The 14,756-nt window shown below is 28.9% G+C and overlaps 2 protein-coding genes across 2 annotated transcripts; one reads left to right on the forward strand and one right to left on the reverse strand.

Moving 5' to 3' along the window:
* Window positions 1–162: 162 nt before the first annotated feature.
* LOC126675481 (probable UMP-CMP kinase 2) lies at window positions 163–3,090 on the reverse strand. Its single transcript, XM_050370127.2, has 9 exons — window positions 2,705–3,090; window positions 2,556–2,609; window positions 2,104–2,158; window positions 1,878–1,995; window positions 1,617–1,773; window positions 1,238–1,318; window positions 1,046–1,153; window positions 852–916; window positions 163–499 (listed from the first exon to the last, which is right to left on the reverse strand). The coding sequence occupies exons 1-9, from the start codon at window positions 2,768–2,770 to the stop codon at window positions 493–495; spliced, it is 711 nt and encodes a 236-aa protein (XP_050226084.1). The 5' UTR covers window positions 2,771–3,090; the 3' UTR covers window positions 163–492.
* A 9,057-nt stretch (window positions 3,091–12,147) lies between these two features.
* On the forward strand, window positions 12,148–13,904 carry LOC126674787 (MYB-like transcription factor ODO1). Its single transcript, XM_050369299.2, has 2 exons — window positions 12,148–12,558; window positions 13,257–13,904. The coding sequence occupies exons 1-2, from the start codon at window positions 12,296–12,298 to the stop codon at window positions 13,759–13,761; spliced, it is 768 nt and encodes a 255-aa protein (XP_050225256.1). The 5' UTR covers window positions 12,148–12,295; the 3' UTR covers window positions 13,762–13,904.
* Window positions 13,905–14,756: the final 852 nt, after the last annotated feature.

Below are 14,756 nucleotides of genomic sequence, written 5' to 3' on the forward strand. Positions count from 1 at the left end.
GCATATGAATTCGAATAATGCTATTTAACCCAACAAATTGTACCACCTGACGTGGCAACAAACGAGTGGATCAAGTTAAAGTGGGAAATTGAAGTATACACTTTTAAATAGGAAGTGAGCAAAAGACATGGCGGTACAATAAGGTGGATTAAAATTGTTGGGTTAAATGAATTTAATCATTTATAAAGAAATATTATTGACATGGTAATCTGACAGCTTATTGTTTATGAAGAACTTTTATTTTATTCTACCCCAGATTCTGTAAACAAATGGGTAGCAAGGGCTTTACTGCACCTTAACCTATTTACATGAACTTAAATCATTAGAAGTGAATATAAACTGCATCATATGAGCTGAAAAATGCATTGAGTCACCAAAGTTCTTGACGCCTGAAATTGAGAATGATTCAATCCCCTTTGAGTATAATTGTCAATTGCCGAATAAAGACCAGATATTACGAGCTTTCACCCTTGATCAAAACAATCTTTCATTTCATTGCCTGAGGCAGAAAAATAAACTAAGTCATTGTTTTAGAAATGATAGATTGGAACAGGTGTAACAAAATTTTGCATATATTAAAACCAGTTTACTGCATTGTGTGCTGCTGTTTTCACTCAAATTGCGTAAAAACAATTTTATTGTAGCTAGGGAATGGCATGTATAAATTATAGCACAGAAAATAGCGGTATTTTGCTGTGTACATACTTATTATGAGGTCAAAGCAATGTCTATATCATACATAACAAACAGGAAAATGCTTGAAGAAAGTTAGAAAGTGGTCATGAATTAATAAAATGTTATGGTAATCTATAAAAACACGCTGAAGGTAGAAAAGTGACAAGGCAACATACCTCACATGTTCGAAAATTGGGCGCACTTGGTCAAAAATCTCATCAACTGTTCCTACTGCATTGATCTGCATGCATTAGCTTCCTTAAGTACATTTTGCATTCTAATATTCGGTATATGTTAATGTATACATGAAGGCAATTACATATTTGTGTTTTACGTTTCAAGCAGTATACTTTATGTAATATGTGCATACCGTTTGCAGTTTTCCTCTCTTGGAATAGTAGCCAATAACAGGAAGATTTAATGCTGAAAATACTTCAAGACGCGTCTTGATTGTGTCTAAATTATCATCAATTCGGCCCTGCAATAAAGTAACTTGAAACTTTTTATTAAGGTTTTCACTTTAACCTAAATTGTTTCTATGGAAGTTCTGATTGCAAATCACCTCATTACGGTTTAGCACTCGTTTTACCATCTCTTCTTGCGGGCAATCAAAAAAGAGCACAATGTTTGGTTCAGCTCCAGTCTGCAATCAGGCATAGCATAGTTATAGTCTTAATATGTGCTGTGCTTATCATTTAGCTTAATAGCCATAACTATCCACTGCTTAAAATCTCTCATTCATATGAAGTCTGACTGAATTCCTATTTTGTTAATCTAAAATCACATTTTCCACTAAATGTTTCTATCTACTTGACCGGGTTTCACGTAGTCACAAGACTTGAGACCGTATTCAAGTTTAGACGAAGATTAGCTAGTTCCTTACGCAAAAGTCAAAATGAAGAGAGATGCATGAAACTCAACTGTAGAAAAAAGAAACTCACAATTTTTTCAAATGCTATACGGTTCTCCTCACTTCGAGGGAAACCATCAATGAGGATTTTATTATTGTCACTTGACTCTATCTCCTTTTTAATCAATTTGACCGTCACTTCTGAAGGAACAATTCTGCCCTCTTTAATTGTGTTCAGAATCTTTTCACTGAATAACGTTTCCATCTCAGAAGTCAGACACAAATCAAGAACATTCCGATACATTCTTTTAACTGTTCTATAACTAAATGAGAAGAAGAAACTTATCATTACCCATCAGCACTATTAGAAAGTATTTCCCTTCTCAACAAATCACCGGCACTCAGATGTTTGAACCCGAAAGAGTTTGCTATCTTTATACATTGTGTGCCTTTTCCACTACCAGGGCCACCTGAAAGAAAACTATGCAACGCCATTGTAGTATCATGTAAAAACTGTAAACACAAAAAAGACCTCGACTTTTATACGCAACAATTGATAATTTGAACACCCAGTTTACCTAGGACAAAAGTTATAAATGGAGCTATCTCTTTGGGTGAAGGTGCATATGCTTCCTGAGTACAAATACAAAAAAGTTAGAGTAATACAACAAACATAACTATCCGATCAAAGATCAAATCAACGAAAAATCAATACTGAAAAAATATAACAAAATGCTAATAACCAAGATTCATTTCATCCATTTTTCAACTTTCGGTTAAAACAATAGAAATATTTTGTAAATTCCACTAACAAATTCCAATTAGCTGCACACCACCATTTATGACACTGAATTTTTAAAACTATAAACACCAAGGTAGCACGGACACATGGACACGGGATATTTAGATACGGACACGGCAAAACAACGTTATTTTAAGGTTTTCTATGTAAAAAAAAATGAAGTTTCGAGTCTGAAACGTTTCCGAAACAGGACATGTAGATTGAATGAACTGCATACTAGACCAATACCTGTTTGAATATCTCAGAAGAAATTGATCTCCAGATCTTTATCCCATAAGTACCCTGAAAATATCATCAGAAAATGAAAAAAAAAATCAAATAATTGTTGCAATCAGTGCATTAAAAACTTGGTAACAAAACCACTGTCAGGTCAATACCTCTGTGAGTAAAGCTGATTTCGAAGAGGAAATCAATGGAGAAAGTACAGCCACGCGCTTCCACATATTTCTTCTTCTATCTTGCTTCCTTCTTTGTTTACGCGATTGACGAATTTTTTAGTTTAAATTGGAGACTATTTCAGCATCTGAAATTGAAATTTCCAGTGGGACATTACGTCGAACAAGTGATGCGCTATTTGTGGGTCATAACCAATTCGTGCCTCCCTTAGCTCCCGCAAATGTTAGACAAGTCACATGTGGCCATAAAGTGTTAAATTTACAGTGACGAGGTTTAGTCGTTACTTTATACGCGTGTCGTCTTGTTAGTGGCACGGAACTTGGTGATTAGGCCGATGTCTACTGTAGAAATGATTTTTTTTGAACATTTGGTGTCCTAATGGTTTAGGCGACGGCCATTAATTGCCGTCAACTTTTGAGTTTTATCTGCCGACTCAAAAAGTTGGCTAAATTGACTCTACAAAAGCTTTTTTTCATAAAATTAAAGTTGCAAATTATTCTAAAATCCATCACACTTGTCATAATTTAAAGTTTGGTATTCCTAATTTAAAAATTAAACGATTTGATATTTCAATTTTAATTTTATAAGTTATAAAACTCTTCTTCTAGTTTCGTTAATAATTTAAAATTTATTTCCAAACAATTTGATACCTCAATTTCAATTATATAAATGATTTGGTACTCGGTTTCAATTTTATAAACGATTTGATACCTCATTTTCAAACGATTTGATACCTCACATTTCATTACGTTAACGATTTAATACCTATATTTAACAAAAAGGTCTTATAGTTTACAAGATAAAAAATGAGGTACCAAATCGTTTGAATTTCAAACAAGAGGCACAAACTTTAAATTATGACAAACGTGAGGGACCTTAATGTAATTTGGTCAAATAAAAAATCATCTTTAAAACAAGGGGTAGTGTCATAAAAATTCACCAACTTTATACGTTTTCTCAATTTATTCACGTTTTTTTAAAATTTCTCATAAAAATACATCAACTTTTATTTTTTTTCCCAAATTCATACACAGTGCTGATGTGACACTCATTCATTGGTGCAATTTGTTGAGGTGTAAATTATTTTAACCAATGAATGAATGACACGTCAGCACCGCATATGAATTTTGGAAAAAATAAAAATTGTTATATTTTTATGAGAAATTTTAAAGAACGCGATTAAATTGAGAAAATATGTAAAATTAGTGAATTTTTATGATATTAACCCTTAAACAATATATTTTTAATTTTTTATCATTGATATTATATTTTTAATTTAATGAACGATTATTTAATTGTAACAAAAGGAATAAAAACTCTATCTCTCTCTAAAATTTGCTCTCCTTCTTTTTAATTTTTTTTTTTTATAATCTTCACCTTTTAAAAGGTGAGAAAAGGTGACTATCCGGTTTCCATTGGAAATTACTTTCTTTCCGTCCATAAATATTAAATAATATATAGTTTCAATCTTTATTCAATAAAATCTCTACACTAATGTAACTTTTTGATATGGAGTTTATCGTTTTTTCAAAATAAATTTTTATGGTTTTATGTTTATTTTGTAGTTTGTTTTTTAAAATCTCTTCAGAGTTTATAGTATTTGTTCGGATTTTAGAGTCAATTTTTTATATATCTAAGATTTTAAAAGGTTATCTATCTAACTTCTATAAATTCTATGGACAAAAATGATCGGAAATACCTAACTCTAGAAGTTCCAAAGTCTAATTAGAAGTGTTTTAATATCAAGACCCTTCCATCCAACGGGACTTTGTTCATTGTTTGCGGCCCAGGATGGCAATCTTAGTGAGATCCACGGCTTGAGTTTTCTCATTTTCGATGAATTTTTTTCTTGTTTCCTTTGTTAGTTTGCTTGTTTCCTTTATTGTTTTTTAAACCTTTAATAGATTAGAGTTGAAAAGTTCATATAGTTAAATCTTGTAATATGAATTTTCAAATTGTATTTTAATCTGGATTTAATAATTTTTGTTGGAGGAGTGTCTATTTCATGCAATGGTTACACCTAGATGATAATAAAGTAAAATTTAATTATTTTAAATATTTAGAGTAAAAATATAAATTTGAAAAACAAATTAAGATATTTTTTTAATTTTTTCTTGTTGAGGTAAAAAATACAAATATTTTTATTTTTGAGATAAATACGTAAACTTCCCTTTTATTTATCTTGCATTGAGAATGGACTCATGATTGAGACATTGGGCCTTTGGCAAACAATTTTGATCTTAAATGAAGCCCATAACTGAGTCATACGGGCATACCGTCACTGGGCCCGACTGCCGAGTACATATCAAGGTCCATGCCCTAGCCTAATTGTTGGGCCTTTCTACTCTAAAGCTTTGATCTAGTCAAGTCAGGTCACTCGTGGAAAGTTGAAAACTTTGATTAGGCATATAAAAATCTTCGTTTAATTAATTTTAATTTTCATCAAAATGAACTGACATTTAACTCACATAAATATCTACCTAGCATAAGAAATATTTTATTAATCTTACTAAACAAACAGTATATAAAGATTTCACTTGGACACCATATAAGCTCCAACAGTGGCGGACCAGAAATTTCATATGGTAAGGTCCATATCAAAAATTTAAATTAAAAAATGTTAAAAAAATTAATTAAATGATATTAAATTAAAATATAAATATTTTATAATATTTTCAAAAAAATATTATCATAATATTATTAAATAATTATATTATGTTTAGTGTAATTAATAGTACGTATGATATTAAAAAATCATTCAACTATTGATTGTTTATTTTATTTATAAAGTATTCTTAATTAATTAAATTGCACAAAAATTCAATTCTCGAATGCCGTAGTTACATATAAAATTAGTGCCAAAAACAAAATATAACAATAAAATAAGTATTAAATTGAATTGTAGGTAAATTAGTTTTTTTATATTATTTTAACATAATTTATTGTAAAATATTAAATATACATAAATTAAGTAGCCATAAGTTATTAAATTAAACTTTATATGAGTATGTGTTATAAAAGTCTAACAATAATTAAGAACTAAAATATATATTTTAATGAATTTTTCACTTCATTATTTATAAAAATTTTGAATAACATTATTTATAATTTTAAGGAATTATTTACCATACATGATTGTTGTCTTTTTGTTGAACCAACTGTTGTAAATTTTTTTCTAATATGAAAATTATTATTTTAATAAACATGTGGTAGTTTAATAAGAATATCAAAAGGTTAGGTTTATAGGTAAAACAGAAGGAAATAAAACCAGTGTTTATCCCACATAGCGGATGTGTCAGGTCATTTTTACAACAAGTCAATAAACATTTGCGACAGAGAATTTTTATTTATTGTTTATTTTTTTTTATCATTAAACATTTGCACATGACTAACGTCTCATTGGTTTATTGTACGAATGACATGGCGCAACCGTTGTATTGTATAATTATTCAAATAAAACGGAGGCAGTTAATATTTATTTGTTATTTTGCTATTTTTCATATATGTATATAAGTAAATTTTCTTTAAAAATAAGAGGTGGGGTCCCTCATGTACATAGATCCGCCTATGAGCTCCAATATAAATGCCATGTGGTATCCCATCTCTCTCTAAATGAGAAAAAACTTCATTTAATAAGATTAAAGAAATCATATTAGTTAACTGTTAAATATCCTCATAACTACCACATCGGTTCCCTTTGACAAAAAATTGAGATTCATTAACAGAGTATATTTTAATATTAAAAAGTATATATGGTTCTTATGTATTCTTTTATCGAATTGAAATTTAGTTATTGCATAGTAAAAGATTAAATTTAGTTTTTGCCCTAAGATTTCTTTTTTTAAAAAAAAATCCCTTAATTTTATTTTAATTTGTCTAAAATTGTGTAATTTAGTAATAATAGTAACTGTTATCCTTACAATTTTTAACTTTTAATCTTAATACATGTGGACCTGCTGATCTCTTGCATAATTACTGAATCTGATGCGGCTATGGTGGTTAGCAGATTGGCTAATGGTGAGAGTGCAATCGATAATTTGTAGCTGATTATCGAAGACTGCTTGGCTGTTCGGAATGATCGAGAAGTTTATTTTCAGCATGTTTAAAGATAATGTAATCAGGTTCCTCATTTATTAGCTAAGTAAGTGGGAGTTTTTTTTTATGACGGTCAAATTTTTAACGGAAATGTGCCTTTTTCTGATTAATGAGATTGTATATGTTATTCATTAATTCAATAAAGTTCAATCTATTTTTTTTTTCAAAAAAGAAAGAAAGAAAGAAAATCTTAATGCATGTTTTCTTTTGTCATATGGGGTTTAGCCGTTTAGGTAAATAATTTTTTCGATTTAGCATTATATTTTTTCATTTTGCTTTTATTGTCTTTTTCATTCAAAATTTCTGTCCAAAAAAAAAACAAAAACAACGGACTAATTTACTATATATTGGACCATGAAATCAAACACCATGGCATCTTGAGATGACAGATTAAAAATATGGCACTAAACAGCAATCATGAATAACTTTTTTAATGACTTCAATTAATATAAAAAGATTATTTGTTGCCTCATTTTCTTTTTCACGATGGAGGCTTTTTATATTTAAACGATGTGTACATGTCAATATACCAAGTTGCCGGAGGCAATATTTTTTAATCAGACAGTCAAAATGTATATGTTTATAACTATTTTATAAAAGTAAAAAAAAGATGTGAATGAAATTATGTTATTATATTAAATATAAATAGTATTATTCAATTATTTAGAATTATAACATAAAAATTTATTTGTTATATGCTATTGAATTGATTTTCGAAATTTCACTAAATGAGTTTAAAGTTTAATAAGAAGGTCGCAAGAGAGAAGAAAGTCCATCATGGCCCAACCCAAAAACAGGAGTTCAAAACATATTGAAAAAGGTGAGTGTGTAAAATGATACAGAAACAATCAAACAGTTTAAACATGTTTAAAGTCCAAAGAAAGCGGGAAGGTGGAATTATTTGAGGTTGAAACCTAAAAAAAACATGGATAACATTTAAATTTTAAAGATAAAACTATTTGAAGTTTACTTTGAAGGGAAATTGTCAAATAGCTTGAGGTTCACATAAATAAATTGTCTGTAAGATAGTGGCCTCTTACAAGCGCGTTCTTCCCATTTATTAAAAAAAATATAAAAACAAGAACAAAAGTTTCATGAGAATATATCAAAAAATATTTAAACAAACTAGCCCAACACATTACCCACTTAATTTTATTCAGTTATCTATAATTTATTTATTTTCATATTTGTAAACACAGTTATAATAGGTCTAAATACAATTTTACTTTTAGTATTATAATTTTAGAGTATCATGGTTAACCAATTAAAGATTCACATTTTCTTTACAGAAGTCAATGATTTGCTCTCACTTTAAGTATAGATTTGTCTCTCTTTTGTAGACGCCGTACTATAATATTCTGTTAATGCAGAACAAATAGTTTTGCCCTTATGACGAAGTTCATATTCATACATTACATCATTAATTGGTTAAATAGTTACAAATTGCATTTTATAATAATATGAAAATTGTTGGATTAATATCCATTGATTTTGATTGGAGAGATGCACGTATATAAATGATTAAGCTTGTACTTTAGTATTTTAATCATCTTCCCAGGATACAGAAATTCCAAAATTTGATTATTCTTTTAGCTATGTTAATTTCTTGATATAGAAACAATATGTTTCATGGACGAGGAGAAATAAGGCATTGGTTAATGCAGAAAAAAATCAAAGAGAGGCATTAAAAGAATGAGACAAATTAAATTGCAAATATATATATATATGCTTTGAGTTTAATTAAGAATAAAAGAAAGGCTTAATCCATAAAAAGGTCATTATCTTTTTTTTATCTATTTGGTTCTTTTTAAAATTTGTTAGTCAATAAATTTATATTATTCGTTTTCTTTTTAGTGAGACCTTTTTATAAATGTAAGTTGTTAGTGTGTTGCTCAGCCGCCGTTAAATAATATAATTTTTTACAACACCATATTTTATGTGATTAATTGTTTCCACATAGAAATGATAGAAGGCCTATGCACTTTTAAATTATTATTTATATGGTTTTTTTAGATTTTTCATTATATAGGTTTTGTACTCACTGTTTTCACATAAAATGCAGTATATATTTTTTTCTCCGTCCAAAAGCTTTGAAATTTAACATAAAATGAGTATAAGAACTAGATAAAAATAAAAATTTAAAAGATGATCAGATATATAAATTTTTAAAAATACATGAACTTTAAATGAAATGTGGCCTAAAAGAAAGGTGTTTCTTGAGAAACACCCATAAAGTTGTAAAATATTTTCAAAAATACAATTTGACCAAAATTATTGTAAAAATACTGTTTGACTGAAAAAACTGAAAGCTATTTAAATTTCTTATCGATTTACTAAAATATAGGTTTACTAAAGGTTTACTTGAAAAACCAAATGACTGATCACCGTCAATTTGAAAAAAGAATCGGTAAAAAAGAAAGAAAATAACTCAACATGGTTCAACTCTTACCGTAATTTGGTAAAAAAAGACGACCACATCGTATAATTGGAAATAAAATAGAGTTTTCATGTGTCTCGACTAATTTCCTCTAAAAGAAATTCAGAAAGATCAGTCAACTAGCATAACGCATGGCTGCTACCTCTTAATTTATGGAGTAGTTAAGGATCCTATTAATTTAATCAACTGCAATTAAAAAACTGCTTCTGAGTCGAAGTCAGTTAAATTGATCATCTGCAAGACAATGAGCATACGTTTAATTAATTATTTTGAGATAGAAATAATTTCACAAGTAAGAATCATAATAATCCCACTTGAAAATCAAACCACTAACTCCACTTAAATATCTCGTATCATAAAAGTCTCAATTTCCATTTTTGCTTATGTTTGCAGTTAGGATCTAATAGAAATTTGATTTTTAAAATTCCGTACAAAGTGAAAATCTATAAGGTGCAAGAGAAAAACTTATGAAAAATAATAATTAAGAGCAAAAGGATTGTGTTTTCTTGTGTTCGAAATAACATTATTAACAAATTAATAGCATCTTCAAGTATATTATTCAAAAGAATCGACCTAAAATGTCGAATAGATTACAATTGAAGTTTATTTATTATATGATCAAAGGCGTAGTCAGTAATACATAGAGAAAAATCAAATACGAGCGAGATAATATAATTAGATAATATCACTTGAGAAAAAGAAGAAGACGGTGGGGCAAGGGGCCACCCACTCCGGCTACCAAGTCCCTACACCTCTGATGCATATTATTATAAACATACAATTAACAGAAATAAAAAAAACAGCAGCCATAAATATAATTTTACAAGAAGAAAATTTGAGTTTTATTATTTATATAAAATGACGGACTTAATTTTGCAATTTTATTTTTTTGATAGTTTTAATTCATAGAAAAGTTAAGTCTTTCATTTATTTTAAAAATTCATTAATTAAAAATTTATGAATTTTCAAAATTTCAAAATTTCTCAATCTACTCCAAGAATGAGATAAATGAGTACTTAATTTAAGTCAGTAAAAATGGGAGTGGAAATGGACTGTGTAATGGTGACGATTGATATGATGAAATGCGTAAGTAAGCAAATAGGCTGTTTGGATTCTTCCCAAGAAAGATATCCTAAGATTACGTGTCCTAATGCTATTGGGTGTTTCTTGTTCTAATGACCAGTCCAAATTATAGACCCCACAAGTATTGAAGCCAAACTCAGTAGCTCACGGGACGGGAGCATATCAATTTTTAGGTCCCCAGCTCCTTTCATTGGTGGGGTCGATTACTCTCATCTCAACCGTTGGATCATCTGGCCTTCACACAATAAAAACTCAGTGGAGATTTTAATATCTTTACGAGTGTTTATCCCACATAACGAATATGCCACATCATTTTTACAACAAGCCAATAATCATTTTGCGATAAAAAATCTTTTTTTTCTTTTTTTTATCATTAAACATTTACAATTTTACACATGACTAACGCTTCATTGGTTTGTTGCATGAATGACGTAGCGCAACCGTTGCGTTGTATAATTATTCTATCTTGACTGATCCTTTTTATTTTATACTAAAATATACATCAATGATCAGTGATCAATAGGAAGCATAACATAAAGACTTAATAATTCAAAAAGATTAAACATTTAGCGAAAATTTCTATTATATATAACTGTTTAAATCATTTTGATAATATTCTATCCTACCGTCAAATGGAATATAATTATGCTGATGTGCTACTTAGGTGGCACGTCAGCACGTGCGACGTTGATAAAAAATAAACTTTAAAGAGGCCAAATATTTAGCAAAGTCCTCATAATGTTCAAACGTTCAAATTTTTCTCGATAATATCCAAAAATATATTATGACGTGGCATGCACCGACATGCTATATAAAAGACAGATAGGCAATTTTGAGGGTTGGACATTTTTAAAACATTATAATACGTTTTTGGACATAATGAGAACCGTTGTTAAACGTTTAGCCTTTTAAAATAAAAGAGAATTACTTATACATTATCAAAAATAAAATAAAATTGCTTCATCTTTTAATAAAAAATATTATATTGGTATTTTTGTATAATTAATTGTAGATTTTAGTAATCAAATCGCACAAAAAAATGTAATTATAAAAATCAGATGCTAGATATAAAAAAAGGTTTAATTATAAAAAAATACCTCACATTTCCAACTTTTTTTTTATTTATTGCTTAAGCTTTTAAAATCGTCAATTATGGCTCATTTTTTAATTTTCAGTTTTAATTTCGGTTATCTATTTAAATTGGAGTGAAGAAAAGGCTCAAACATACCCTTCATGTTTGGAGTTCTTAATAATACATTGAAACAACGTGAATCAATATGAAAGACATACTAGAACTTTTATCAACTCTAATTTAAACAAATGAACATGATTGAAACTGAAAATTGAGTAACAAGTTAAAATTAATGATTTTAAAAATTTGGATCATAAATAAAAAAAAAGTCAAAAAGGTGAAATATTTTTGAATGTTTTTGCTTAAAAAAATAATAAATATCAAATTATTTGATGATCATTTGATTGAAAACGTACAAGATTTTTTTTTCTCTTCATATGGAGGTTAATATAAAGTATTTGACCCATAGGTCAAAAAATAAAATTACATTTATGAAGTACTATATAGATTGTTAAATGTGGTATGTCTTATAGGGGATGTAGTTTACTTCATTATTTAGCAACAACAAGAACAGTAAAATAAACGTTGAAATAAATGACATGGTAAAATTCACTAAAAAGCTAAATCATAAAATGCTATACATATACATACAAAACAAAAAGCGTGAGAAATGTGCAAAAATAATCTAAAAAAGTGAATTTTCTTGATTTCTCCTAAAGCAAAGGAAATATATCACTAGTATATAAAGGTGGGTGAGCGGGGCTTTGGGTTTCCATGAAGCATTTTATTGGTAGTGATTTACAAACCACACTCTTCAAACATTATTTTCTTTTCTTTTCTTTTCTTCCAAACAGAATCATAATAGCTAGCTAGTATATAGTGATAATGGGGAGGCAACCTTGTTGTGACAAGCTTGGAGTGAAGAAGGGACCTTGGACAGCTGAAGAAGACAGGAAATTGGTAAATTTTATTCTAACACATGGCCAATGTTGCTGGCGTGCCGTCCCTAAACTCTCCGGTCTCCGCCGTTGCGGGAAGAGCTGCCGTCTACGGTGGACTAATTACCTCCGCCCTGACTTGAAGAGAGGCTTGCTTAATGAAGCTGAAGAGACACTTGTCATTGATCTTCATGCCCGTCTTGGCAATAGGTATGTTATATATGCCTTAGTTTAACTTAATTCTCTGCCATAAAATTTTACTCTAATTTCTTTTCTTGGATATATGTAAATTAGTATTTTGTTATATTTTTCTTGGAAATTTGATGATACTAGACGTTACTGTATAACTTCCACACAATTACTTGACAGCAAAGTTAACTTTTGAAAGTTATAAAGAACAATAATTTTACTCAATCCTATGTGATATGGTATGATTCTACGTAATAAATTTGGTTCACCGGAAAATTATTTGCAATGACATTGTAGCAAGCCTATTTAATACAGGAATGATTATTATCATCCCGAGATTAGGTTAAAGTTACTAATATTTTATTCCTAAATTTTAATTTACTATTTTTTATATTCGTGTTCTATTTAGCTGAAATTTTGTAATAAGAATTTCATTTATCTAACACCTAAAAATCAGGAAAAAGTGTAAACTTTATAAGTAGTATTTTTTTAGTCTAAATATTATAATAAATGTAATCTGACTCATTAGAGTAACAATCCCAATAATCAATGATGATTATAGCGAAGCTGATACAAGGTTAATAATTGAAGCATAGAAAATTAAATAATACTCCACTCACACCAACAAAAAGTTAGATTTAAATATATACTTATTGATTTAATTTAACATAAGTTATCTCTAATAATTGAATTAATTACTTTTGATTTCATTTAATCAGGTGGTCCAAAATTGCAGCAAGATTGCCGGGAAGAACTGATAACGAGATAAAAAATCATTGGAATACCCACATCAAGAAAAAGCTTATTAAAATGGGAATTGATCCAATTACACATGAACCTCTTAATGTTAAACAGGTCAGTCCCCAGGATCATGATGATCATCAAGAGCTAACAAAAAATAGTTCCTCTAGTAATAACTCTAGTAGTACCCCAGCTGAAAATTGCTCCATTGATGAATGTAAGTCATCGTCGGACCCTAAGATCAGTGACGATGATCCATTGATGAATTATATATTATCGGAGACAATTCTTGATGATCCGACGTGGAATTTTCCTGTGAATAAATCAGATGAATACTTGGAATTTGGGAAATGTTCTTCATCAGATTGGCTTTTTGATCACAAGATTGATATTGGAGAAGATTACTTTGGATTTCTTGATTATTTTAATGATGTGGATTTGAAGGTGTCAGACTTTGATGACAAGCAATCTCAAGGGAACTAGATAATGATGCAAACTCAAGCTTCTTGAATTTGAACAAATAGACTTAATTAATTAGTTCTATATAATTTTGAACTACTAACAAAATTTGTATCATCTAAGTTTTCTACTTGACATGTCATAATTTTTATTGTATATTTACGCAATGTGGATATAATTTATTCATAAATATTTGTATGAAATTATGACGTGTCAAGTTGAAAATGTAAGACGTGCAAATTCTGTTGGCTAGTGGCTATTGGCTATTGGCTAAGTTGCATTTTCCTTCATTTGCCCCACCAACCATTCAAAACTTGCAAAAGGGAGACAAAGGCTATTATTAATTTAAAGTGAAGAAAAATGCAATACACTCAATATGATAGAATTTAAATATAGTTTAAGACAATGAGACACATGTTAAATTCTTATTGGCTAAGTATAAATATACAATTTTTTTTTAAAAGTATAGATATACACATATCTGGTGTAAGTAAAAATTTCCTTCAAAAATTATATCTGGTTTGCTGAGGATCATGAGGTTGGTTAGGTGAATATTCCAAGTCATTCAGACACTTGTGTATAATTATATCTTTATTTAGAATAAATGTAAGAGTTGAAAGATGTAATGTAATTATCACCCACTCTTAATTAAAAAGAGTTGTGGTTGATTGTCACCATGTAATTATGCAAAATAATCTTATTAATGATAAAGCTGATTTGACATGTATAAAAACAATTTTTTTTTTATTTATGCAGCTCATTTTATGTGTACATTATTTAATTTATCACTTATGAGTATGGGTAATTAGTTCATAATTTCTTGTGCAATAAGGCAAATCTAGCATTGATTAGCAAGAAAGGGAGAAAAAGTTGCAGATATGAGATATATAATTTAATAGTACAATGAATTAACACAGTAGCACCAAATAATAGATGCCTGATAAGACAAAAAGGGTATGGCAAAAAGCAAAGTATTAAAATAGATTATCAATAATGTTGTGTTACTAAAGTAATTTGAT

This window comes from Mercurialis annua, linkage group LG3, assembly GCF_937616625.2.
Source record: "Mercurialis annua linkage group LG3, ddMerAnnu1.2, whole genome shotgun sequence".
In the NCBI taxonomy this organism is placed as follows: domain Eukaryota; kingdom Viridiplantae; phylum Streptophyta; class Magnoliopsida; order Malpighiales; family Euphorbiaceae; genus Mercurialis; species Mercurialis annua.